This window comes from Trichogramma pretiosum, unplaced genomic scaffold, assembly GCF_000599845.2.
Source record: "Trichogramma pretiosum strain Unisexual culture from Peru unplaced genomic scaffold, Tpre_2.0 scaffold46, whole genome shotgun sequence".
NCBI lineage: Eukaryota > Metazoa > Arthropoda > Insecta > Hymenoptera > Trichogrammatidae > Trichogramma > Trichogramma pretiosum.
The window spans coordinates 915,778-942,410 of NW_019641609.1; the positions used below are offsets into that span (position 1 = coordinate 915,778).

At 44.5% G+C, this 26,633-nt stretch overlaps 2 protein-coding genes across 2 annotated transcripts in view; one reads left to right on the top strand and one right to left on the bottom strand.

Moving 5' to 3' along the window:
• The window catches only part of LOC106654493 (tyrosine-protein kinase Drl-like), a 75,887-nt gene that overhangs the window by 36,475 nt on the left and 12,779 nt on the right, over positions 1-26,633 (top strand). The window contains exons 3-4 of the mRNA XM_014374412.2: positions 21,561-21,828; positions 26,311-26,485. Coding sequence (XP_014229898.1) covers positions 21,561-21,828; positions 26,311-26,485 — 443 coding nt within the window. The remainder of the gene's footprint in view (positions 1-21,560; positions 21,829-26,310; positions 26,486-26,633) is intronic.
• On the bottom strand, positions 2,526-3,779 carry LOC106654860. The gene is made up of 2 exons (XM_014374944.2): positions 3,077-3,779; positions 2,526-3,014 (listed from the first exon to the last, which is right to left on the bottom strand). Exons 1-2 carry the CDS (start codon positions 3,628-3,630, stop codon positions 2,993-2,995), a joined length of 576 nt encoding a protein of 191 aa, XP_014230430.1. The 5' UTR covers positions 3,631-3,779; the 3' UTR covers positions 2,526-2,992.

A 26,633-nucleotide genomic window follows, 5' to 3' on the forward strand; every position in this document is an offset into this window, starting at 1 on the left:
TAGAGCAGCGAATAAATAGAGCTTAGTTCGGTGAATACTCAATTTGGAGCGATGGAAAAGAAACAAAACAGAGATTTCGAGGCACGGTGAGATAGTTTTCATGACGATTTGTTTTGCCTCTCGATTCGACTAGTTTATTTTGAAAAATCCCGATTTACAGTCGAATAACGAATTCGACAGCTAGCTAGATAGCTCATCAAGAGACAAGGTAAACATTAAGTTACAGCGCGTAGAGCCAGACTTGGAATGTCTCAAAATTACTACTGAAACGCCGTTGCCGAGGCGCTGCTCGCTCCAAGAGAGATAGAGAGAGAGAGAGAGAGCAGAACATATGTCTACACGAGCGACGAATTTATTGGTTTCATAATTAAGCTCTCGGTGCTGCGCTTCTGCCTAATTTATACATCTCGTTTGCATCGCGCATTGCATATAGCCGCTGCCGAGTCACAGACGGTATTATAGATGTGTATGAGCCATATTTTCATTCGAAAGCTGCAGCAGCAGCAGCACAGGGATGCGAAATTCCGGCGCAGCTCGCAAACTTCCGTTCGATTATGTACTCGCGTATAACCGAGCAGCAGCCTAGCAGTGTGCCGAAGCTTAACGCCTGGCTGAATCGCGGCGGGGACGTTATAAACCGGTGTCTGCGCACGGAGTAGCTGTTTTCTTTTCGTCTCCCGAAATTTTTTCGTGCCTGTATTAGCTGGGATGCAAATTTCCAAAACTTTAATAAACAAGGCGAAATTCCTTTCTAAACATCGACAATTTTAATTTTCCAAGTGCAGCAGCAGCATCAGTAGTGCGTTGGAGCATCGTTGAAAAAGCTCGCAGTGCCTTTTTTTCTATCCACGCTCTAGGCAGCGGGAGCGAGAAAAAAAATAAGAAAGATGAGAAAGCACTTTGGCAGGCTCTTCGGCAAAGGATGTGTGTGCGCTGCGTTGTGTGTAGGCGTCTCGAAAAACGTCAATTTCCTAAGGTCTCGGCTGCTGCTGGTGCCTTTCCGAATCTCGTCGAGCGCGCCTGCATATCTCCGCGTGCTATAATAAAGCCATCAAATCCCTTCTCGACGCTCGCGAGAAAAGAAATTCGCAGCGCAGACAAGCTTCTTTAAAAACCATATATAATAATGTGGAGCGCAAAAAGAGAGCTAGAGAGAGAGAGAGAGAGAGAATCTCGCGCCACGAGCGAAGTTATTAATTTCGCACTCAGCGTCGCGCGCGAAAGCTTTTTAAATCGGTTGTTTTCTCCCGCGAATAACAATGCCGCAGCAGGTCATATTGTGCAGACGTGTTAATTGATTCTTCTATTATACGCCCCCGCCTCCCGTGTACGAAAGCCTATAGCGAGGGAGAGGAAGTATGATTGGTCTGGAAAACATACAAGTGCATATCAGCGCGAGTCGAGACGTTTAATGATGCTTTTCGCGTTACCGGTTATTATTATACGTATTATTAATCGAATAGATCGAGTGTAAAATTGTTCGCTCGTTTCCTTAGTCGATTCCAACCAAGAGCAGTAGCAGCAGCTCTACTCGTTTTGGCAAAACACATAAAATCTCATATACTTATACGCGGAAAACAAAAAAAGGCGAGAAAGGACAGAACTATCCTATATAGCTGGAGCATTTTAATTTTCCTCGGCGCGCGGCGTTCGAAATGTCATTCGGATTATACACACATGCGGCACGTATAAATATGTACACGAGATTCGAGCATAGAAATACAGACACTCGAGTAGCACATACAATACGCGCAGTACTAGCTGAACATCAAACTCATTTGCTCACGCCGCAGTTTCAATTACGCGCGCTAATGGAAATCCAGAGCTACGACGCGCACACATATACACGGATACAACGAATACGTTATTCGCAAGTGTGTACGCGGGCACATACACACGTGAATATAAGCTCGTGCGCACATGTATGTTGGATGTATACATCTACGCACGGCCGTTAAAGAGAGTGACGTTTTCAGGCTCTCGCGCGACAGATGGGATAATTCGTCTCGGCGGACTCGCAGTGCGAGTGTATGCGGCGCGTGCAGGCGATTTACAAACGGCTGGGCATAATTTCCACTCGATTGGTGCGACGTACCGGGCATTATTTGCACACATCTCGCCCAGACGTAAATGGGCAGTGGCGTATACATGTGTGCGTGCGTGTGTGCGTTTATATCTATGCGTGCCGCATTTTTATATTGTGTGTGTGTGGGTGGAGCCTCGAAAGAGTGGCGGGGAAAATTAAATTCATAGCGCTACTTAGGCCCCGTGATATGTACTTGATTAATTGATAATTTTCAGAAATACTCTTGCGAACTTATGTAATGAGGATTTTATTGGGTTTCCGTGGCAAGAACATCGTGTAGCTTTGACGTGGATTGAGAGCACTTCGCTGTTATTTAAAGAGAGAGATTGCATTCCTGCGCAGTCACTATATGCGCATTTGCACTTGCTTATGAACGTGGAACAAAATTTTAGGAGCTGGTATATGTATGGTAGTTGCGTCGGTAATTTAACAAAATATGTGATTTGTACTAATACATTATTTATTATTTTATATACCACACAAGGCTATAAAAACTTATTCATAAAACAAATAAAATTATATTGATAGGCAACAAAAATACATTTTGTTTAATATTTACAATAGCCAATGTCATCGTCATATCAGGGCTCAGAGTTGCGTCAGTTTTATCCATTTTCCCTTTCAAACATTTTTTCATATTTTGTCCGATGCAATCGTGGACGTTCTTGTGATAATGAAAAAAATCGCGAATTTCTATAATATGTACTATAGACATTCTTGCTGGTACAATCTAGTCAGTAGAGAATCGCAGAGAAAATTCATGGTTTACTGGTATTGATACGACTGATGAATGAGCAAAATTTAACGATGATACATCTGGCGTCGGAGGACGAAGCTACCGATCTTTTGTGGGCAAAGTTGATGATCTTCGATCGGACGAATAGTATTTGGTGGCGGTTGATTAATTCATTTACGTGTTTTAGCAAGACTGGAAAATTAATTATTATTTTAGATTGAAATATTATCAAGCATTTTTTATTATTTACTTACAATGTTTTGCTCAATTCATTTTTTATATACATCTTGTCTTCATCAACAAAATCAATGGTATTTAAGTATTCTCGTATTGGATCCAAGTTTTCAGGTTTGTCGAGTGTATGTCTTTTGATTTTAAAAAAATTTTGAACTGGTTTTAGTTTTTTATCCTCAAGTACTGAACCAATAAACAGTGCCCTAAATGCTTCGTTCATCCTTTGTACGTTGCCATCATATACTTCCTTAGATATAAACATTCGGCTCATAGTTCCATCCTCTTGTTCATAATCTTCATAAGGGAACAGGACATATTCAACACCGGCGATGAACAATACTCCAGTGTTTATTAACCAGAGCTTAGTCTTTAAGGTATCAATAGTAATAGCACGAATCGTCTCTTTTAGCTGCTCCGGCTTTACATTTTTGATTGGCATCAATTTCGCAATCTCGGTTAAAACCTTATTATCATCTAAATCTCCATCTGTAATGCTGTTATTTTTCAAATATGTTCCTATTTTACAAACATTACCCGCATTATTTTTATTTTTAAAGTATGTTTCACTCGCCATTTTATTTGTTCACGACTAATTTTTAAAACTGTTGAATACTTAACGAATAAAATAAATATTTTATTCAACACAAATGAATTATTATTACGAGCTGACTTGACGTCCGAACACTAAGACGGTTCTATCGTCACTGAACAGTTACACAAACGTATACTCGGCCTCGCGTGAACGTCGTTTTCCCTTGCTCACGCACGTTACAATACAACGGTCGAAAAGTACAAATCGTAAACACATTTTCAAAATTTTCCCTCGTCGAGTAATTTACAAGCTCCCGGTCGAGAATCCTTACTCGTCGTCTGACGAGAGATTGCATTCGAGTAGAAGTCGGAAGGTCGTTTTTATAGCATCCTCATCTGCGCACGCGATAAGAGGGCATTGAGCAAAATTTCGCATCGTCAACGACGCGGAGCTCAGTACGCGATACTTTTCTTTCCTGTCGCACAGGACTTTATCGAACGGAATAAGCAGCTAATAAAACAGCTGTAAATATAATGGCGCGTCGATTTACTGCCAGGCGCATAATTTCCGCTCGATTAGGTCTCACGGCTGTGTATACTGCGCGCGTGATCTTTCGTTTTATATCCTCGCGGTTTTCTACTCTATTTCTATTACGACGAGTACGCGCGGACTATTTGCAGAGATATATACCGACGACGTAATTCTTCGCTCATAGGTATACGTTGTGTGTATATACACGTGGCTGTTTAACGACGTGTCTGGTGCGAGAACAAAAGCCTTGTGTGTCGTCGTCGTCGCGAAACCAATCGAAGCCTTCTCTCTGTCAGCTATCGTGTGTGTATGTAAACACGTGCATACGTATCTCGGATGGCAGCAGCCAGAGCATGTGGCAACTAATCAAAGCGAAATAGGTCCTATAGCATACGCTAAAGGAGAAGGACAGCTATCAGAGAGTGGCAGCAGTAGCAGTCTGGCAAGTGCGGGAATTGCACACGCATACGCAGATACTCGTCTCGTCAAGAGGCGAGTTTGAACAGTAGAGAGTGTATGTATGTATATGTGCGAGAGAACGACGACTTTGCTTCAGCAGCTACGAAGAGACGAGAGGAGACGAAACGAGACGAGAGAAATACGTTGCTATGACGATTTCGAGCCATGCTCACCCCTATCGAATTACTGCCGAGCGCGAGAATTGCCCTTTATGTACGTATACCATATCTTGCCGGGCGCGCGGCGCATATACATATCGATGAGGGATAAACGCTTCGCTAAACCTATGCAGGAAGCGATGATGCGCGAATTCCGTATGGAAAAGATCGCCTCTCTGCCAGGCTGTGCCTGTGCAGCTTGTATCCTGTATACGCTGTACGCGCGGCGCTATGTGTGTTACGTGTGCTTGCGCGCGCATAGCCCAACACGTACGTGTCGCAGTGCGCTTGAGAGAAAAATCACGTAAAGAATGACAAAGTCCTCGTGGGAGTGGGGACACAAAAGCACACACACAGGATATCTTAATCCTTGCAACTGACGACGTCGACTACGACAACGACGATGTTGCTTCGCTCGCTCGCTACTCTGCTGATGCCGCTGTTGCTGCTGCATCGTCAAAACGTAGTTTAGTATGGTATAGCCAAGAGAGAAAAGCGATCGAGTGGACGTTTCCTCTTTTTTTTATCTGTTGTCCCTGCTGTGTAGTACCTGGAGAGAAAGGATATTCTGCAAGAATAAAAGTTTTTTCTCTCCCCGCGCGTGCGAGTGTGTGTCTGCAAGCTCACTTTTTATATTCTTTTTCGTTAGATGGACTCTCTCTCTCTCTCTCTCTCTCAGGAGGATATAAATTTAAACGCTTTGTAATTAGTTTTCTTCTTTTACTCGGTTTCGGTGAGATTAGATTCTTTAGGTACTCTTACTCTCTCCAGAGGATGAATAATTTTTTTTTAACTCAACTCCCTCAGTCATTCGTTTTTCTTTTTTTTTTTGGAAAAGTATGTACAATCTCGGAGTGAGGAAAATCAGTCGGTGCAAAGTGTATTTCTTTTCTCTGTTCTTTTTTGTGTCACTACTGCTGCCGCTGCTGCTGTCGAATCAAAAAAGCGACGTTGCAGTTTTTTTCTTTGTCCAAGATCAAAGAACACCTTGAGAGCAAAATAGCGAAAGGCAGAGAGAGAGAGAGAGAGAGGGGGGGGGGAGGGGGGGGGAACTTCTAGTAACCCGACACGACGACAAGTATTATACGCAAGGCTCACACAGTTACACGTTTGTTTCGATATAAAATAATAAGCTTGTATTATATATTTTTGTCAGCTCGCAATTCGTTACAAAAGGTATATAAACTAGTACGGAGCTTTTTTCGCAGCCGACAACCCCCCTCGTACACGGGTTCGATTCGTTCCACGGATAACAACGATTTAACAAGCGTGAAAATTCAACATTTTCCAAGCTTTAGAATAGAGAAATCTCATCTCTCGATTGTACGAGCTAATTTTCCTTGCGTGTCAAAGTGTCGCAGGCGCTAGCTGGTATAGAAAGCCATTACTTCGCCAATACACACACCCACACTCTGACGCGCTCGTCTTTGTCTTTCCATTCTAACGACGTCGAAGCACCTGTAATCTCGTTTACGGCCTCAAAGGCGACGACAACGACGACGAGAGCTCCCTCCATTGCTGTAGTGTATGTGCAGCAGCCATGGAATGCAGTAGCTGCAGTAGCAAGCAAGCACGCGCACACACACACAAAGGCATCTATTCTTAACGAGCTACCCTATTTTCCGTGAAAATTAATCTCTTTTGATTTTTTTTCGCTTCTCTCATAAAGAATCGATTGATTATTTTTAAGATGTTTTCACGCAAGGTGTAGAGAATATATATTAAAAAGAAACTACGCCCAAGGCGCTTCTTGACAAGTCTTGCGCACGCTCACTTAGCACGTTATAAATAATACAAGGGAAATTATCTACCTTGGCTGGAAGAACGATTAATCTCAATATTATACAGATTAAAGTGATCTAAGAGCTCGAGCGAAGAGTTTCGAAATCCCGTTATAAATTTTAAAAGCTCATCAAAACTTATATTGCAAGAGGAGCTTTTTAACTGAAGCGCACTATTATTTTCATCCTCAAAAGAAACTGAGCCGACGATATCGGCCTTTACGGTTGACATCAGTTTTTTTTCTACAAAGTCTTTAAAGAATTAGTAAAAAAAAACGATTTTCAGTCACGCTCGTAATCAAACTGCGCGAGTAAATTGATGTTCTGTTCGCTGTAAAAGTAGAAAAGGGGTAGAAGTTCGGGGTCTGTTAATAACTGTGGGATAATAGTTCGTCGAAGCCTCGCGGGTCTTTAATGAACTCTCAGAAATTATCAGGCAGTATCTGCTAATGACACTTGTATTAAAGGGGACGGCTACAAAGCTCGATGGATAATATATAAGGACTGCGGCAGAACTTGAGCTCCCGAGGTGGTAAATCAAGGTAAACCTAATCGTTTTGCCATGTAAGATTTGATTAGGAAACTACATAGCATACCAAAGGGTGATGATAATAGCACTCGGGCTTGTAATTATATTATCTAATTATGTCGCGATTGTGCTGCAAGCTCAACTCGAAAACTCAGTTCCTTTTTTCCTGGAACCAATAGAAAAACTGATGAAAATCCATTGGCAAAGAGCTTTCTCCTGCAAATGCAATCGTTTGTGTTATTTTATTATGTATAAATGCTTGTAGAGTAAAGTATTATTTTACTTCGAATAATGAACACGAAAAAAAAACTCAGTAAACGGTACGAAAATGTTAGTTACAACAACAAAATTCGTTTTTGTTATCACAACCGAAATATTTTAGTTACGACAACTATTTTCTCTGTTGCTACAACAAAACGGACTTTTGTTATCCTAGCCGAGAAAATAGTTGTCGTAACTAAACAATTTTGGTTGTGGTAACAAAAACGAATTTTGTCATTGCAACTATCATATTGAGTTACCACTATTTACTGCAGACTGAAAAAAATTTATACGTAAGTGGACAGTAGATCAGTAATAGTATATTTTGCACCTAGGGAGTGAAAAACTGGAAAGTCGCAGAGCACGTGTAATTTATCATCCGAGGCGAAGCCGAGGTTGATAATCACGTGCTCTGAGACTTTCATTTTTCGCTACGTAGGTGCAAATACAATTTTTTGTGAGTCCCCCAGCCTAAAGTAACATTTTGGTTTTACGCAGCGGGAGTAAAATGTTACTTTAGGTTGGGGTGGCACAAAAAAAATATTTTGCTGTTGCAGCCAATATTTTTGTCGCCGCGGCTAAATAATTTTACCGTCCGAGCAAAAGGTTTTGTCGCAGCAGCGATCTATCTTTTGCTGTCTTAGATCGCTACTGTTGTACGGATAAACTCTTGCACAAGTATCGAGAGTAATCGCGCGAGCACCGAAGAGCACTGTCAACATTTTAAATCGAGTTCTAAATGCGAAATTTAAACTCGTTAACTCCTAACTTACTATCGTGCTATATAACACATGACACGCCGAACACCTACACGAGCTCGAGCAGTTGGTGGCAGTCGGCGCGCGCGGTAACTGTTTCGGCTCGCAGTACCCCGCGCGGCGCAAAATCTCACGTTTTTACACGTTCATCGCTGTATTTCAGCTAGTAAAAATAAAATTTACTCTCTGGAAAATATGTATTTCGATGGGAAATTTCCTCAGCTTTCGATTGAGACTACTTTAAAAAATCTTAAAAATGCTTTATTTGAGATGTTTAATGTTAAATGTTTATTTTTACAATTTTCCGTGGAAAATGAAAAATTTTCAAAAATCTGACTTCACCATCGGAAAGCTAAAGAAATTTCCAATCAAGAACATATGTCACATATGTTTTTTAAGTGCGTTTAGGGGGTTTTATAGCGAGATAGAAATTAAGCAATTTCGCCTAAAAGGGCCGTGCGGCCTCCGCGTTAGGACACTTGGGCCGAAACGCCTCAGGTCAAATCTCAAAATAAAATTCCGTTTCGTTAACAAAAAAAGGTGAAATTTTTTTTTGCGTGCCCAGTGGCACGGACCCCCGCAAATTGTTCATAGGACCTCCAGGAGTGAAAAAAAACGCGAGAACATGAACTTTGAAAATAGTTAATTTTTTGGGGGGCACTTTTGTGTTTTAGACGCCGAAAAGTCATCTTTTCACTCAAATACGACTTATTACTCGATTTCCAAGTCGTTGAAAAAGTATCAAAACTCATCTAAAAATTTTAACTGACTACTGTATTCGGCAGGAAATTTTCTCAGCTTTCCGATGGTACTATTCGATTTTCCTTCTTCTTCATTTATTTTTTGAGCCGAATAGCAATCCTGTACAAGCGTATTTTGACTGCCCTGTTCTCCGTTTTCTTTTTTCAAAGCGGTCATGAGGTTTTTAGCGTTGCACGGTTCGCTACAATCAAAATTCGCTCGTAATTAGACTGAAAAAATAAATGAAGATAAGCTTTCGATAGGAAATTTCCTCAGCTTTCCGATGGTACTATTCTATTTACCGAAAAATCTCATTTTCACAAGAAAAAATCGAAAATAATCCAAATATTTCACTTTTTCCGTACTGAATTTTTCGACATATTTGGCCCTTAATGTTTGATGGCGATTTTAGCGGTGAAAATTGGATATTTCAGAAAATCGAATAGTGCCATCGGAAAGCTGAGAAAATTTCCTGCCGAATACAGTAGTCAGTTAAAATTTTTAGATGAGTTTTGATACTTTTTCAACGACTTGAAAATCGAGTAATAAGTCGTATTTGAGTGAAAAGATGACTTTTCGGCGTCTAAAAAACAAAAGTGCCCCCCAAAAATTAACTATTTTCAAAGTTCATGTTCACGCGTTTTTTTTCACTCCTGGAGGTCCTATGAACAATTTGCGGGGGTCCGTGCCGCTGGGCACGCAAAAAAAAAATTCACCTTTTTTTGTTAACGAAACGGAATTTAATTTGAGATTTGACCATATATAAAGATTATTTTGATCGCATCCGATACCCGAAAATAATTTTCATACATTTTTAAATATTTTTTTAAGGCTCGGCCCCATAAGAGCCCTGTGTTATTACCCGTGTTATGCTTCCGCCATCTTGACTCAAAAATTTTTACCACACATTTCCCAATACGCTCCACGAGTGGCTATACTTAATAACAAAGATACTCGACGGATAAAAAAAAAATAATACTCGGTCAGCTCGCTTAACTCGTTCGAGAGGCTACCGTGCATGGAATGACGGATTTTGTATATAACCCATTGAAATCGCTTATCTAGGAATTGTCACTGTTACAGATTGAAATTTTATTGTTTACCGTAATTTTGTTAGTCATACATCATACGAAATGTATTAATAAGAAAACGGAAAGTAAATCAAATAAAAAATAAGCAACAACAATTAAAATGCGAGTCAATCTATGAATAATTTTTTTTATCAAATTTATTTATTTGAATTATATCATTAATTAAATTAAATTATAATTATATATTATATTAAATTATATTATATTGAATTACATTAAATTATATCTGCATAATTTAATAGCGCAAAACGCGAAAAAAACTTAAATTATTCTGATCTCCGTCGCGGGCCTATTGACCCTCCACCGCCAAGCAAATATTGAACAAATCCTCGTGGTTTAGATTGTTGATGATCATTTCGCAGCAGAGAATCGGCAATCGGCAGTGAATCAGTACCATGAAAGGCTCCAGGGCCCAGCTCAAGAAAAATCTTGTTGACATTATCTTGTACAGATGCGCGTTATAAAAATCTTTGAGCCTATAATCTATTTTCCACACTTCATTTTCGTCACTTATGAGTTCGTAGTAGTCCATGCGGGTGAATCGTTTCGCCGCCTCCTTCAGTGGCAACTGGATCAGATCGTAGAGCGTCGTAGAAACCGAAACGTTGTCTTTCACCATCATCTTTTTCGCTTCGTCGACGAACTGCTCGTCTTTGAGCAAGCTAGTCACGGGATCCGCTGTTATCCGGAACAAACCGAGCTTATCGATGATTCTCATGATCGTCATAGCGTCGCTTCGGTCCAGTTCGTATCCTCTTTTTTCGAGGCGCTCAACCAGGGTCAAGGCATTTATCCCCATTCTGAATTTTGAATTGTTCGAACAGATTACCGAAGGTTTCAAGTGCTCGTCGAAATGCACTTCGGCGGGGAAAACGAATCTCTCAAGATCGGCGCCACGATCCAGGAGAGCATCGACGGTTTTCGGCATGAGACTCATGACGGCCAAACGAAGAGGTGTCCGGCCCCTATTATCCCTCGCATCTATCGGTATCCGATGCCGTTGCAATTCGTCGTTGACTCTAAAAATCATACTCGCCAGGTCCGTGCTTAGGGTACTGTATATCTCGCAATGCCTGCAAATGACGTGCAGTGGTGTCTCGTTCCTCGCGTTGACCAACGTCGGATCGGCGCCCCTTCTGAGCAGTATCTCGGCAATTACTTCTTCGAAATAATCTAGAGCCAGGTGCAACGGTGTGTTACCCTCGTTGTCCCGGGCGTCGAGCTGGACCGTCCGCCCAAACTCGTCGCAGAGAGCGAAGAAGTTGTTCACGAATTCCTCGTTGAATATCCCGGCGGCGATGACGTGCTGAATAGTCCATCCTTGGGCGTTGGCCAGATTCGGATCGGCGCCCAGGCTCAGCAGCGGACGCAGCACCGATTGGTGGTTGCGAAAGGGCGATCCCAGTGCCAAGTGCAGGGGTGTGTCGCCGTCCTCGTCCTGGGTGTTGACGGTGGCCTCCGCCGACTGGCCGACTTGGCGACAGGTATCGAGGAACTCCAGCAAGAACGAGTCCTCTCTTATCCTACAGGCCTCGTGCAGAGGAGTAGATCCCTCGGCATTGAGCGAATTCAGATCGGAGCCCTTTCTCAGCAGCATCTGGGTCATCGCTCGATGGCCCGCCCTCGCGGCCAAGTGCAGCGGCGTATAGCCCGACTCGTCCTGGACGTTGATCCGCACAGTTCGATTTCTCTGCCCGCAGATATCGAATAATAGCTCTGCCAAGAATACATTGCGTTCGTTCCGAGCGATCAAGTGCAGAGGAGTCTCTCCCTGCTCGTTGGGCGCGTTCGGATCGGCGCCCGCCCTCAGCAGCCACTCGGCCACCTTAGCCTGGTAGTCCGCGGTCGGAGCTGCCAAGCTGCTGCAGGCCAGGTGCAACGGCGTGCAGCCCGACTTGTTACGGGCGTCGATCCACTCGGGATCGATTATTATCGCATCGCGGTTGATTTTGAGCAATACGTAATTCCAGAATTCAATGGAAAGCTCATGGTCTTCCTTGGCTACGAGATGCAGAGACGTCTCGCCCTCGTCGTTGGCCAAGGTTGGATCGGCGCCTCGTATCAGCATCGATCGGGCCACTTTCTCGAGTCTGCTCTGGGCCTCAATCGTTGCCGATTCTTTATTGTCGATGTGAGTCCTGACCACGAATTGCACAGATGTCCGTCCCTCCGGGTCGGCTAACATCGGATTAGCACCTTTGACCAACAATAATTCGACCAAGTCGCCGTCCTTGGCCGCGGTCAAGGCCAATTGCAGCGGCGTCCAGCCCTCGTTGTCCCGGGCGTCGACCTGTACGGTCGACTCGTCGCAGTTCGCGAACAATATCGTAGCCATGTCAAAGGCAAAGTGAGGACGCCGACAGATGACGTGCAGAGCAGTCGAGCCGTCCTTGCTGCTAACCAAGTTCGGATCCGCGCCCGCCCTCAGCAGTTTTTGGACCAGCTCGCCGTTGTTCAGCTCCCTCAGAGCCAAGTGCAGCGGTGGATCTATCCCCGAAGCGATCTGCTCGAGGCAGTTGGGGTCCTGGCCGAGCTCGAGGAATTGCACGACCGCGTCCAAGCAGCCGTACATGCAGGCCTCGTGAAACTGAGTTAGGCCCGCCTTCTCGTCGAAGTAGCTGTTGAGATCGAATCTGCGATAGCGATCGGGTGCGCCTCCATTGCCGAATCCGTCGCTGGATGTTGACATTGTTTTTTATGTAAAGCACTCACTCACAAAAACACAAATCGCTTAGGATGTAAAATATGCAACTGATGCGGTCTAATACATTTTCTGCTTACACTTGGGCGTCGAAAAATCTACTGACTCGCACACTCTACGATCTATGTTTTAGAGAGAAAACGAAACATGTGGCAACGCTCCCGCTTCGAGGGACTTTCACTTTCTAATTGTTACCTAGGTTTGTCTAGCGGACACATGGCTCTCCGCTCCAACCGGATTTTCGTAAAAATGTTGTACTTCACGGTGTTATATACCAATAACCTAGCATTAAGTATGGTAAAATTTAAATATAATAATTAAAATAAGACCGTCAAATTAACACGTATGACGCCTGATCTCGCGGGTAAAGAGGCGGTACAGCCAAGATGTACGCTATATACTACGCGAGGCTGGTAGGTATGCGACAGCGCACACAGGCAAGAGCTGGCGCGTGAATGTATGTGTGAGCGTAAGTAGCCAACACACACCGGCGCATTAGATCAAGCAGCACATATATGTATCTCGCATATGACGTATTCCACGCTCGACTAGACAGTGGGCTCGTGTGGGGCATTTTTTAAGTATCGCAACTTTTTTAACTCGCTGTAGCCGACGCAATTTGGTCTGAAAAAATATTGCGCACATGCATTCTGTTAGATTTTTGTCTGTTCTTTCCAATGGTGGTGTCAGTTTTTCGAAAAAAGTTAATTTTCATGGAGAAAACTGACTTCAAAGTTAACTCAATTTTTCGGCAAGTATGCCCCCTTCGATTTTATTCGTAGATATCTCAATCGATAGGTAATCTAATAACAAAGGTCTGTGTAAAATTTCAAGTTGGAGACTCAAACGGTTCAAAAGTTATGAACAATTAAGTTAAAACGTGGTTTTCGGACGAATTCTGGCCGCGCGCGTCTATTTTCGTTGACTCCTGTTACCCCCTCTCCTACCGGCTGAGCGGAGAGCAGCCGTGCGCGGCCGGAATACGTCATAGGTGTAACACGCGCATGTGCGTAAACCGAACACAGAGACAGGCAAGAGCCGTCGCTTGAATGCACGTGTGGATGTACGCGGCCAACCTGCGCCGACGCGTTAGATCAGGCCTATACACGTATATATTTTGTGTATATGCACTCGCATGTATGCGAGGCGAATACAGAGAAGGCACGACACACGCACAGAATGTGAAACCCGTGGCTTTCTTCAAAATGATGCAAAGAAAGAAACATAGCGCACTGAAAGGTCCCCTTATCACCGGGAGTTTGATCCGCGGGTCACTTTAAAATCACAGCGTGACCGAGCTCCGAGAAGATCTGCCCAAATATGGGTAAATAGAACGACACAAGCTCAAACCGGCGACACGGATCATTTGGCAACAAAAAAACAAGTAGTTTAGTTATTGAGGGAAAAACCACCAAGAGGTGCCCCCACTGAAAAGATGCATGATTTAATTAGTATATAATGAGCACAAAAATTGGGGCTCGAGACAGATCATTTCATACAGTCGAGTAAGGCGAAGCTCTGTGCGCGACCGATCGAAATATTGTAATAGCGACTCCGTGATACATTAAACGGACTTGTAATAAAACATACTTAACGAGTATCTACGAATTAAACATATTGTATTTCGCGAGAAGCAATAGAAAGTTATTAACAGCGCACTAGCTTTTGCAATTGTAATTATACAGCGCGAGCGTCTAAGTGACTTATTGTATTCGCGAACGGTAAAGCTCGTGCGAGTGCTTGCACCAGCCGTCTACCCGACGGACAAGTAGCAGCTACGTCACCACCACCAGCCAGGCAGCCACGACCGTCAGCTCAACAGCCGCCGCCACCAGCTAGGTAGCCGCGACCGACGGCAAAGCAGCAGCAGAACAACATCCTAGCAGCAGCCTACCCGCAGCGACCCGACGGCACTACCAGCCTTGAAGATCGACAATCATCGGCTGAACTAATTTGTAAGCTTTGTTTTAATAGTATTAAGTTTTTGTAATAAAGTCTTGTGTGTAAAACTCACTTGAGCGTTATACACTTTATTTCATGTTCCCTCCCTTCTCAGTCAACAATAGAAACAATATTTAATTAAAAATAATAAGGTTATTACCCAATGCCAACGGGTATATAACAACGATGTTTTTCAGCGATTCTGATGATTTTCTCAAAAGTTGTTCGTCTAAAATTTATAAATTATTCTAGGGGGGTCCAGCCAGTGAGCAACAAAGTTTTTCACTAGTTACTAGAAGTTTTAAACGCGTTCCGCGCGCGTCAATTTTTTTATTCGTGTTTTTAGGTTACTTTAAGATTCATAAATAGTATTTTGTTCTTTGAATTTTTATACAGTTACTTGTGAAAAGACGATTGATTGAAAAATCGCTGCCAATTCATAGGCAAGTAGCTGTCTACGTTAAAATAATAACTTCGTGTATTAATTACCGCAAAATAAATTTTTTGTACTCAATCATCACAATAGACAATAAATGCAGTTTATTTCGATATTATTTAACGTGCCGTTTTCGAGATGAAACAGAATTTCCTCATCTAGGAAGCCAAAACTTTATTTCATCTCGTCTATTGCGTAAATACCGCATTGACATTAAACCAGTTTATACACGTGTAAACAGCGTTAATTATAACTTCAGATCTATGGCAAAATTAAAAAGTTTCTAAAGTTTTGCGCTTGTCACGCGCAAAACTTTCTGCTCAATATCCTGCGCGAGAGCCTTTTATATTTTCTTGGGCTCTTTGCGCGCTCGAAAGCAAAGTAATAGTCGGTTGCTGGTGCTGCTACTAGCTGCTCGTGGACTATAAATTAAAATTACATTATGATAACTCGCCGGGGTCTGCTAAAACTCGAGGGCCGTGTTTACGCGCAGAGAGTAGTATCCCGACACATACATACCGCACTTACCATGTATGATGTGTTTTAGAAATGGAAGACACAACGAGCCCAGACAAAGTGTAATTAAACTTTAGCATTATATGCGCGCGCGTGCAGCTCTTCTGCGGTCGCGCGCACTCCATTAAACGCGCGGTTTAAACTGCTATGGCTCGCACCGGCTGCGAGCAAAAAATGACGACGATACGTACGTACGTACGACATTGCCTATAACTGAGAGAGACACACGAGCGTGTAAACAATGAAATACGCGCGCCCAAGTTGGAGCTGTAAAAAGCTCAAGCATACAGGTAAAAACACATGTTTGAGCCGAGATAGCGTACACGAGTGCGCGTTTGCGACTTTTTGCGCCCGCGTATCCATCCAAAATCGAGGCTATTCTTCCGGCTTATCCAGAAACGCCAGACAATCAGTAAACTAATTAGAAAAGTTTAAATGACTTAAAATCAGGTGTATTGTATTTATATACATCTACAGGCGGCAGGACACAAGTCGCAAGCTCTCCCCGTCTGTGCACAGGATTTGCGCTGCGAACGGAGCACACCTATAATATGGCCACACGAACGCACTCTGTTTTCTATTATAACTACTGCACGAGAGGCAGAGAGGAAAGCGACGAAGCGTATATGCACGCAGCTTCACACCAACAGCTGACGTGCCGCCACCGAGTGTGTATATTTGTCGAAGCGAAACCTGCGTCCAGATATGTACAAACTTGCGTGAATGGCTCCAGTCCCCTTTATATACATATCTTGTGCTGTACATGTATATTGAAAGTCGAATAATGTAGGTGTATGCCTGTATCTATAAGCTACATTTATAATATACACATTTTGCCTATATATATACGTTATATACTATCGTTATTTGTTGCGTGTGGAACGCATTGAAAAGCGAATTGATACATACAAGCGGGTAACTGTTATCCTCGTCGAAGCGTGAATTTTTCCCCGAGACCTATCCAGGCGCAAATTTTTCCTTTTTTATTTATTTTTGAAAAATCCACCAGCCGATTATAATAGAGCGCTTAATGAAAAGCTTTACAGGGCAGCGGCGGCGACGCCAGGGTCCATAAACAAGTATACGGTATACAGCTCTCTCTCTCTCTCTCTCTCTGTTGCGCGTGAAAAGCCTATTTTATCATCGGCTCTTCTTCGGTTACGCTCTTTGACAGCTATACACAGCTACATATATACAACAACGATACAAACAAGTTTAGATACAGCCCCTATAGGTCTTCCTCGCTTTTCCACGCGCGCGGGACACAAAGTTGCGCCTCGCCCTGTCACACACAGCGCAGTATTCTATATAGAGCCAGCGGCGGCGGCGGCAGCAACAACGCGACACGACGAGGGCGTTAATTAAACCTGTAGAACAACTGATCTGAGCGCGTATAGAGAGATACGCGTACACGTAGCCCAGCACACGTATACATATACAGACTCGACTATTTCAGCCGCTTAACAAACGAACCAATTAAATGCAACATTGAAAAAGTCGCCTGTATACACACACGTATAAACAAAACGGAAAAACAAACTACGAAACAAAACACGGTCTCTCTCGGCAGCTCGACGCACGCTATAACACGCTCGCATTCTTTCGGCGCTGCTGCCGGCCCTGCTACAACAAATCAGAGTGCCAAATGGACTTTGCTCAGTTGCAAATAATTAAACGGCTTTGAAAGGCGAGCTAAACGCGTGCGAGGAATAATGTAGGCATATACACCGAGCGGTGGCGGCGGCTATGTCGCAGGCGTTGATGCACAGCCTACACACACACACACACACACACAACAGTCGCTTAGGATTAAAACTGCGTCGAGCTTTGAGCCGATTTCCGCGTAGATACCTAGAGAGATGCGTACACACATACATCTTTAAAAAGCTCAGGCGCGCGCTTATCGCCAGTGATTAGTAGGGCGCCGATGTTTGTGCTCGGGCTTATACGACGCACACACAAACACACACACAAACAAAAGACACATTCCCTGAAATTTACGCGCGAATTTAAGTCGTATAACCGTATATTTCAGATTTTTCCACCCATATCACACGTGCGTAAATGTGTGCGTGTGTGCGTGCATGTGTGAATTTTCATTAGCGCAGATCGTGCCGACAATGCGAGCGACGCGCGACGTGCTCGAGAGAGAAATACTTTTATTTTTTACTGCACGATTCGAGGCGGCTTTTAGCGCGCGACGATCGGATCCATTGAAATCGGGCAAAATTACCCGGCCACTCGCGCGGCACGCATTGTCATTGCTGCAGGCGCGCGGGGCTGTAAAAATCGCGCGCTCCCTACGATCTCGAAATGCGCCCGATTATATTATGCAAAATCATCGACACGCGCAACTAGTTTCCCATCGGAGCGTATAAAAACCTTCTCTCTCGCCCTCCTTTCCGCAGGAGGAGAGCTGCCTCCCTCCCCCGCACGTCGTCGCTACAGCGAATTCAATTTCGCGCCGCGAAAGCTTCATTTTGCGCTCGTTCGAGCTCGGATGTATGTATACTTTTGTTTCAATATCCATTATGCGCGGAGGCGATGTACGCGGGATGCGCTGGAAATATCCCAAAGCCTGCCGATGATGGGGTTTTCTGCCGAGCCGCGGTTATTCCATTAGTCGATATTACCGCGCGCAGCGGCAATCTTCGCTGCGGCTCGAGCTTTTCGCCTCGTTCGTTCAAGAAAAAAAAGGGTTATTTCGCCGAGTCGATCGTGGGGTGGCGTGCATACCATTAGCCGAGTAATTCATTCCGATCAAAGACCAAATCGAAGAAAGTCAAATACGACGAGTCGTCATCGATGTCCATTAAGATTATTACTTTCATCCGGCGGTGGATCCCTCCGAATTATCCTCGCAAGCTCCACTAAGGGCAGCACTGGAATGTATCCGAACGTTTAGATAAGTTATTTTCGGTCTTTGGAATGCAAATAATATTCCTAAGCCTTGTACGCGCGTGGACGTGGAAAATATTTCACTTTCGTCCAACTTTCACCGCAGCTCCACGGATATTTATCACGGAACGCATTCCAATAAAACTCGCTCTCTTTCTATATATGCACGTTCGACCAAAGAGTGTAAAAGAGAGCTTTGGCAAAAAAAGTCAGCTTCCATCGCGCGAGCTCAAAAGTCCAATAAGCGTCTGGTTCGCTACGCGTCACCTTATCTTTTTCGCGCGTTCGGCAACGAAGTGAGAGAGAAAGAGAGTGAGAATTGCGGGAGACTCTATATATGACACAAACAAACGAGGGGTGCCACAGCTAGAGCGTGTGATTTTTGCTACAGTTCGGGAGCTCGTTAACGAATTCCCGGCGAGCCAATCTCGTTTCTAGTCAGCTCTCTCTCATCAAAGTGGAGTTTCTGAATTTAATTTCTTCGACTGTGCTCGCTAGGCGAGCGAGAGAGACCCGAATCAAAAAGAGAGAAAAGCGTAAGGAAAAAAGGGAAAAACGCCGATGGCATTTCGTTATTGCGTGAAAAGGAAGAAGACGGAGGGTAGTAGTGGCAGCAGCAGCAGCGGCTCATGTGTCACAAGCCACCTTCGAAAGGTTGCGTCAAGTCGTCGGTACAGCTATCAATCCATCGTCGTGCGGCTTTCTTGTGGTCTCTCTTTGTTTTGTTTTTTGCGCCCTCGACTTCTCTCGTCGGAGCTTTTCGATTTAGAATTGAAGTATGTATGTTTAATATAGAACGACAGGAACGATCGTGTGTATATGCGGTTAATTTGATTTTCTCCGCGTCAATTCCGATGCCGATGCCGTACAGCATATTACGTGTGTGTAGTCACATCACAATTCTGTATGTTTTTTTTTTTTGGTTTTTTGCGCATTGGAGCATCGATGGGGGCGCCAATACGAGACAGAGAGGGTGGTGCCCTCGTGTCGTCGTTATTAGAAAGCAATTTTGCAACCGTGGGTGTGTAACATAGCGGTACTTGAACGTCAATATTTCATTGCCCAGAAAATTGGGTTACGATTTTTTTTTGAAGTAGTACTTAAACATTTTACGTTCGATCAATCGGCTTTTGTTCTAAAAATAATCGCGCGGGTATGAGTAATTGAAATTAAAATGCTAATTGATCATTCTTAATGTAAAACCTGGCGAACGAAGTAGTATTGCGAAAAATAAAAGGGAGGAGGAATAGAAAAACCATCAGGCTCTTTAAGTAAATTTGCCTTCTTTTCTCTCTCTCTCTCTCTCTCTCTCTCTCTCTCTCTCTCCTCTTGACTCTTGTAAAAACTGAACTGGATGCGCGCACAGTAGCTTATACTACCATCAGGTAAGCAAAAAAAATTGAAAGCTTCATGAAAAGGAGGGAGAGGGGAAAAAGAAATTCGTTAACTCACGGTCATGTTATATATAGGCTCGCAGCAGCAGCAGCAGCAGCAGCAGCAGTAACATCGAGAGCCGGCAAAAGGGAAGGGAAAAAGCGCAAAACGTTATGTATATATAGGCGCGCGGGCGTATGGAGCAATGAATGGATGGCGGCGCACAGGCACAGGAAAGTTTGTTCTGCAAACACGAAGCTTTCACCGATGAGTAAGAGAGAGAGAGAGAGAGAGAGAGAGATAGAGTCGAGTTTTGCTAGGTTATACTATATATAGCGCAGCAAGTATGCAGTTCTGGGAGCTCGCAGCACACAGCCAAGGCCCGAGACACGGCTTGGGCAAACATTTTTGCGCTATTACGCGAATCCGAAAGTGGACATTATAGGGGATGAATCGCTCTCCGGGTATATATGTAACGTGTACGTATAAAATCCTTGCGGTTTTGTTACGCTTAGCCCGCAGAGATTTTGTCTTTATCTTTTCCTTCGAGACTAAGAAACACGCGCGTCGGGGCTTTTTCGAGCGGGTTGGTTAGAGAGATATGATTTTAATGTATATATTCGCCGAGTCTAGCAGAAGAAGAAAAAGAACCACAGAGGGATTACAATCGACCGGTACACGTATCGTAACAAAGATTGCAGTACGAGAGAGTAAAAAAAAATAAAAGCAGAGAGAAAGAGAGACGTTACCGCGCACAGCAGTTCTCGAGTCTCGAAGAAAATAAGATAAATCGCTGGCTTGCCGATAGAATTTTTAGCGATGCGCCGCGCCGCGCCATTCGTTTTTCGATACGTGAGTGTGTGTATATAAGTGCGAGAAACCATTTCTCTTTCGCTGGAGGAAATGCGTAGAAAAGTAAGTCTCGAGCGCTGAAATGAAGGGTTACCCGCCGACACATATGATTTTTCATCGCGCGCGATCGACGCAGACGAGCGAGTGAGCGAAAAGCGATAGATTTTATTGGCGCCTCGGTGCAGTGGAGCTTTTCATCGAAGCACGAATATTGTATATAAAAATACAATTTATATATTAAAGCGTAAAAACGATTAATCGCCGCAAAACACTCGAGTCCTCGACAAGCACACACACACACACATTCCTGCAATCAGCGCCCCGGCACATCGTATTCCAGACCAAAAATAACTCGGCTTTCTCTCTCCTCTGCGAACGAACGCTGGCGCACACGGGCTGCGGGCCGGTGAAACGTCGCGTATATATATTATACGGTGCAAGCACCTTTTTCACCTCATATCGCCGTGTGCGCCGAGTCGTTGACGTGTCTGGTGACGACGTCCTAGACTAAAGTAATAGCCTCGGCATATACGTCTGTGTATGTGCATTTTATATATAGAGAAGCCCGCTAACAACCACCACGTGTACGCGTATGTGCGATAAGACTGCTAAGGCAGCTTTTCGTGTCTTAATGAAAAAAGCGCAAGGATGTGAGAATGCGTGTACAAACACATACAGAGACGGAGGCGCGTGTTCAGAAAGAATGCAAGGCTTGGATTAATTTACCGGACTAGCTCTGGTAATTAATTCGGTTTGTCGCTTGTGCGTCCACCCGCTGCGACTTTGTATTTTTTTCATTTTACTCCCTGCACTAGGGCTACTCCCAGCGCGGCGCACGCGACGAGATTAGAATCTCCTCTGCAGCGGCGAGTCCAGAAATTTTTCCCTCCGCCTTCGTTTTTTCATTCCTTCTAATTCGCTTCCTTTCTTTTTCTCGTGTTGCAGCTGGCGTACTCGATGAAGCTGGACTACGACTCGCGCGGAGGCGGCTACCGCGGCAGCGGCATAATGGCCCTGCTGCCGCCCAAGGTGAACGTGTCGTCGCACGGCTACGTGCCCACCAGTCCCCAGGTCTTCGCCATCAGGCTGCCCTGCTCGGGGATCGCGAGCGCCGAGATCAAGCTCGCGCTCAAGATCAACGTCAGCGCGCCGGCCGAGTCGAGGTACGACGACACGAGGCTCGTCTTCAAGCGCAACAAGATCTGCATGCAAGGTAAGAGTAAAAAGTTTTTCCCTGTTTCGGTGCCTACAGCTGGAGCAGCTACGTATAACCAGATAGATAGAGAGAGTGAAAAGCTCCTCTCCGCAGGACCTCCTTGACATTGAGCCGGGCAAATTATCGTCGCGCATCCCTGGCATTAAACCCGCATAATCTCTTACAGAATCGAAAATTGACGTAGACATGTACACCGTGCGAGAGAGATAGGCAAACGAGGAGGGAGGGAGGGAGGGAGAAGAACGAAGGACGCGGTGAAAAGCTCTTTAATGCTTGACAGACGCAGATCCGATTACTATCACGGAAAGACAGAGATGGGATAGAGACGGAGATAGAGAGCCGTGACGCTGCTCATTCGCCAAGGAGAAAGAGAAATGCTTCATCAAATGAAATTTCGCGCGCGGATTTTACAACTCTCCTCGACGACTCGACGAGGCGGCAGCGCAGTGCACTCTTTTATAATATACGTACAGTGCTGCTGTGCCTGCAGCGCGTCTCGCGTCGATGCTCGCGCCCAGGCTCGAGACGAGGAAAGAAATTTTACGGCGCTCGGGGGAAAGAAAGCGAGGGCTGCTGCCTAGGCCGCCTTACAAGAAGAGGAGGACTGTATATATATAAGGCAGTATGTATAGTAGGCATTAGATCTTGTTACACGCCAGAGTAGCTGGAGAATTCGTTGCGCGTGCTGCACTGACTGTATATGTACCGCGCAAGGGAGAACAGAGAGCAGAGTTTAAGGAACGGCAGCAGCAGCAGCAGCTCCTTTGATGTGGAATTGTTTCGTCGAGTGCCCCCGACCGACGTCGACTCCACTCGTCTCGGGCGCGCGCGCATTCTTCAATTTGGTCATTTGTTTCTTGTATAAAAAAGAAAGAAGAAGAAGAAGAAGGAAGGAAGAATTTTCGCGTACGCTCTTTTTCCGCGTAGTCAGAGTCGAATTTTTCCAGTCCTAACTCTTGAGTACAGAAATAGCAGTACACCTGCTCGGCGGGGCTCGAATATCCATGAAATCTTGCCTCGCGCGCAGAAATCACTCGAGCTCGATCACGCTCGTCGCTTGCTGCTTATTGGCACTCGTACACAGTGCCCGAAGTCTTCATACTCTTATCTGCGAGATCCCTTAGCAGCTCCTCGGCACCCTTGAAAATAATCGAATCTCGCGCTCGAGAGCCTCTTTGGGATATTGCCCCGGCTGAGGGTCTGAGAGAGAGAGAGAGAATACAACCTCGAGATGGATTCTATATCTTGTACCGATTGTACATATATCCCACGTTATGAACGCCTAAAGACGCCGGATCTTATGCGCGTGCCTAATTCTTCGAATCATAAGGGGATATTTCGGCCCGGCTTTAATGGAGAAAGCCTCGAGGAGGCTCGCTCTCTGCGCTGCTTAGATTAGCTGTCACCGGAGCAAACGATAAAGTACGGTAAAAGCGGGGATAAAGCTGCCCTCCTCCTATACCCCCACGGAGCTTTTCGGGATGCTATTTCGTATGGTTTTTCCGAGGCCTGCTGAATGAGAAAAAAGCCCATATATACGTGCGTATTCGGTTGGATTGCGAGCTTGCGTGCACGAGTTTCCACTGATTGCAATGGCTTTCCTTTTTTCCTTCGGCCCATACGTGGACGCGGCGAGCTAGAGGGATAAGCTTTTTTGTCATTTTCGGAAGATTATCCTTTTTCTTTGTGCTGCGCAGAAGAGCTGCCGCGTGCTTTTTTGACGCAAAAATGTAATATGACTCGATGAGCTTTGTTGAATGCGTGTTACGATACATACACATCGCCGTGGCCCTTTGTCCATTCGACGTTCAGGATAATTAGTCTAAAATTTTAAATTCAATTTCATGACATGCGTAGTACGGTTGAGACTTGTTCTCGCTTCGTCGAAGAGCCAGCCCTGTTTTGCATTAGCCAAAGCTCGCGAGCGCCATAATCTTATCAGTCCTTTAACGTTTCACGAGTGCTCCGCGATTCAAGTGGATCGCGCGCGCGCACGCTAGCCCTTCGGGGGGTCATCTACTTTTCTTTTCTCATCTCGGCCGGGCTAGGCAAGGAGCAAACGAGGATTAATTCTTTAGACGTTGCGTCGGAAAACTGTAATACTCTTTGTGCGTAGTACCTCGGAATCAAGATTACTCTGGGCGCGCGCGGAAAAGAGAAATTTTACGAAATATTACAAGGCCGGTGCCGTGCTAGCCGATAAACACAGCGAAGCAATTTTTATTAGGCACCCGTAGTAACATCAGCGGCAGCAGCAGCAAGATTGATCAAATCAGCTGGAAAATTCAACTATTCGCCTTGATACAAAGTGTATTAATCCATTTAAGTAGGCGCAGCTTCTTCTTCTTCGTCTTTCTTCTGTATATTCTCTTTAAAACTTCCGCGCTGGAAAATCAACAACATTGGCAGGCAAGATATTGCACGCTCAGCCTTTCGTCTTTCACCATGAGATGGCAATAGACCCCTCCTCTCCTCGGGTCGAATCGAGCTTTTATCTGTTAAAGTAACCTCGAGGCTAGTATCTCTTTTCCTCGACTATGCACACACAGCAAAGGAACACATAACCGTGTGTATCGAGAGCACAGCGAGAGAGACGAAATATAAAAGCGATTTATTCGACTTTGCTATATTCTCTCCGGGTTAAAGTACGTCTCTTTGCCTCGCGCTTCATTTATCGAGCAGTTATTTACCCAAGCGAACAAGCGACTGCTTTATACGGGCTTCGATTTTCTAGTTTTTACCCTCTCCTCCTCCTGCTTCTGCTGCTGTCGTAAAGAAGGTGCCGATTCGTTGGTGAGAAAAACGAGCTGCGATAAAGAGGCTTTTCTTAGTCGCGTGTTCTTTTAGCATTTTTCCTCGCGCGCGCGCACAGAAGCTCGGAAAGAGAGAAGAAGAAGAAGAAAACGCAAAAGAGCTCGGGCTACAAAGGGGTTGGCTATATACACCGTATACACACACCATGGGCGAGAAATTAATAACTACCCGAGCTGGGCTTCGCCTGCCGCCGCCGCCGCTTTTTTCTCCATTTATCGTATAGCGCATATATACACGTTATAGGGTATCGCCGCAGTTTCTTTGGGGCGCTTTTGTTCCGGACCGGTGGTGCATGAGTTTCTCTCAATCCTCGTTTGACTGTGAAATGTTAGAGTTTTGCCCCGAATAGTTTTTTAATTGTTCGACCGTGAGACGACGACGACGACGACGACGACGCCGGCGAAGGCGATGATTAAATCGATCGACATCCTGGGCGCACTCGCTCGAGCGTGCCTATAATCGCAATGGAAATTATAACGAAGTTAATTGATTTTTAATATTCGATCGCTCGGCGTGTTTCGCACGGCTCGTTAATGCAGCTGCTGCTGCTGTCGGGACATTTTAATAATAATTACATTTGCAATTTTAATTTAAAATGTCGCGAGGCACACACTTGAACACGTTTGAGAAAAAACCTAAATAACGATCTACTTAACCCAGTAATGCAATTAATGTTACGGGCGGTGCGGTGCAATTGAGAATACTCAGAGGCGCAGTTCGAGCTCAAGGCGAAGAGTTACTTTTTTGAAATACATAGCTCGCCGCTCTTCTCCGTTGATAAGGCATAAAAAGTTCGTGAATATATACGCTCTCGAAAATTCGATCCGAAAAAGGCAAACGCTTTGAGTCTTAATACGCGGACGAGTTCAAAAAAATCCATCGCCGCCGGACAAAGGTGCGCAGAGAATGTATGTATGAGCGCCGATGAAAACGCGCTGCAGCGACTGAACTGCGCGTGGCTTTATACACGTATAGCTCCTTTTTTTTCGTTCGAAGGCGGAAATTCTCTCGGCTGAACGCTGCGGTTGCACGTGATCGAGTGCGAGGATCGTTTGAGGTTCATATCCGCAAAATAAAATTCACCAATTTGAAAAAGAAAAATAGCACCTTGATAGAGTGACCAAAAATACCTATTTAAAATGTTTTAAGATACATTAAAAATAATTGACGTGTTTTGGACGACTTTTCTGTTGTGGTTTTACTACCAATAATAAGCACATTTCAAATAACCTGAAAACGACTATTTAATTTTTTCAAAAAAATTTAGACGAATTTTCAAGGACTTTAAATACCACAATACTACTATAAGCCTTCACCGCCAGGTGGCGAGTACCTCTATCTATAAATCTGAAAGTGACAAAGTTAAGATAATTGTATAAGTCAAAGCACTGTTTCGCTAGTTCCATTGATTTTCCGAATGTAAAAAGATACCCCCCCCCCCCCCCCCNCCCCCCCCCCGTTTTTTAAATAGTTAAAAAGAATGAAGAATTGTATGGCCATAAATTGTAAAAAAAGCGATACACTTTTGTTGAGCCGACGCCCAATTCTAATTACTCTCTTATACTCAAGGAATTTGTTAGTTGGCTAAAATCTGACCATAAAATGTTGATCATTTTGACTAAGAAAGCTGCATCTAAGAATTCACAATAATGTTCTGTTTTGCAGGAATACGTACGCAATCGAAGAACGACTCGGTAACATTACAAGCGGGACCGCTGGCCAACAACAACGGAGCCTTCTACATAGCCGCGAGCTGCGCCTGTGCCCTCATACTCGTCGTGGTCGGCGTTGCCAGCGTCATTTACATACGCAACAGCAAAGCTCGCTCGCAGCTACCCAGGTAAGAACGGTAGACGAGATCTCAGGAATAATATCGCGCGCGCCGAAACCAACGCCAGTCTACATAAGAGTCGTTTCTGGAGGGGTATGGAGAGCTTTAAATAGCCGTGTGCGTGCACTGCGGTTATTGTACAAGCGAGATAAGCCAC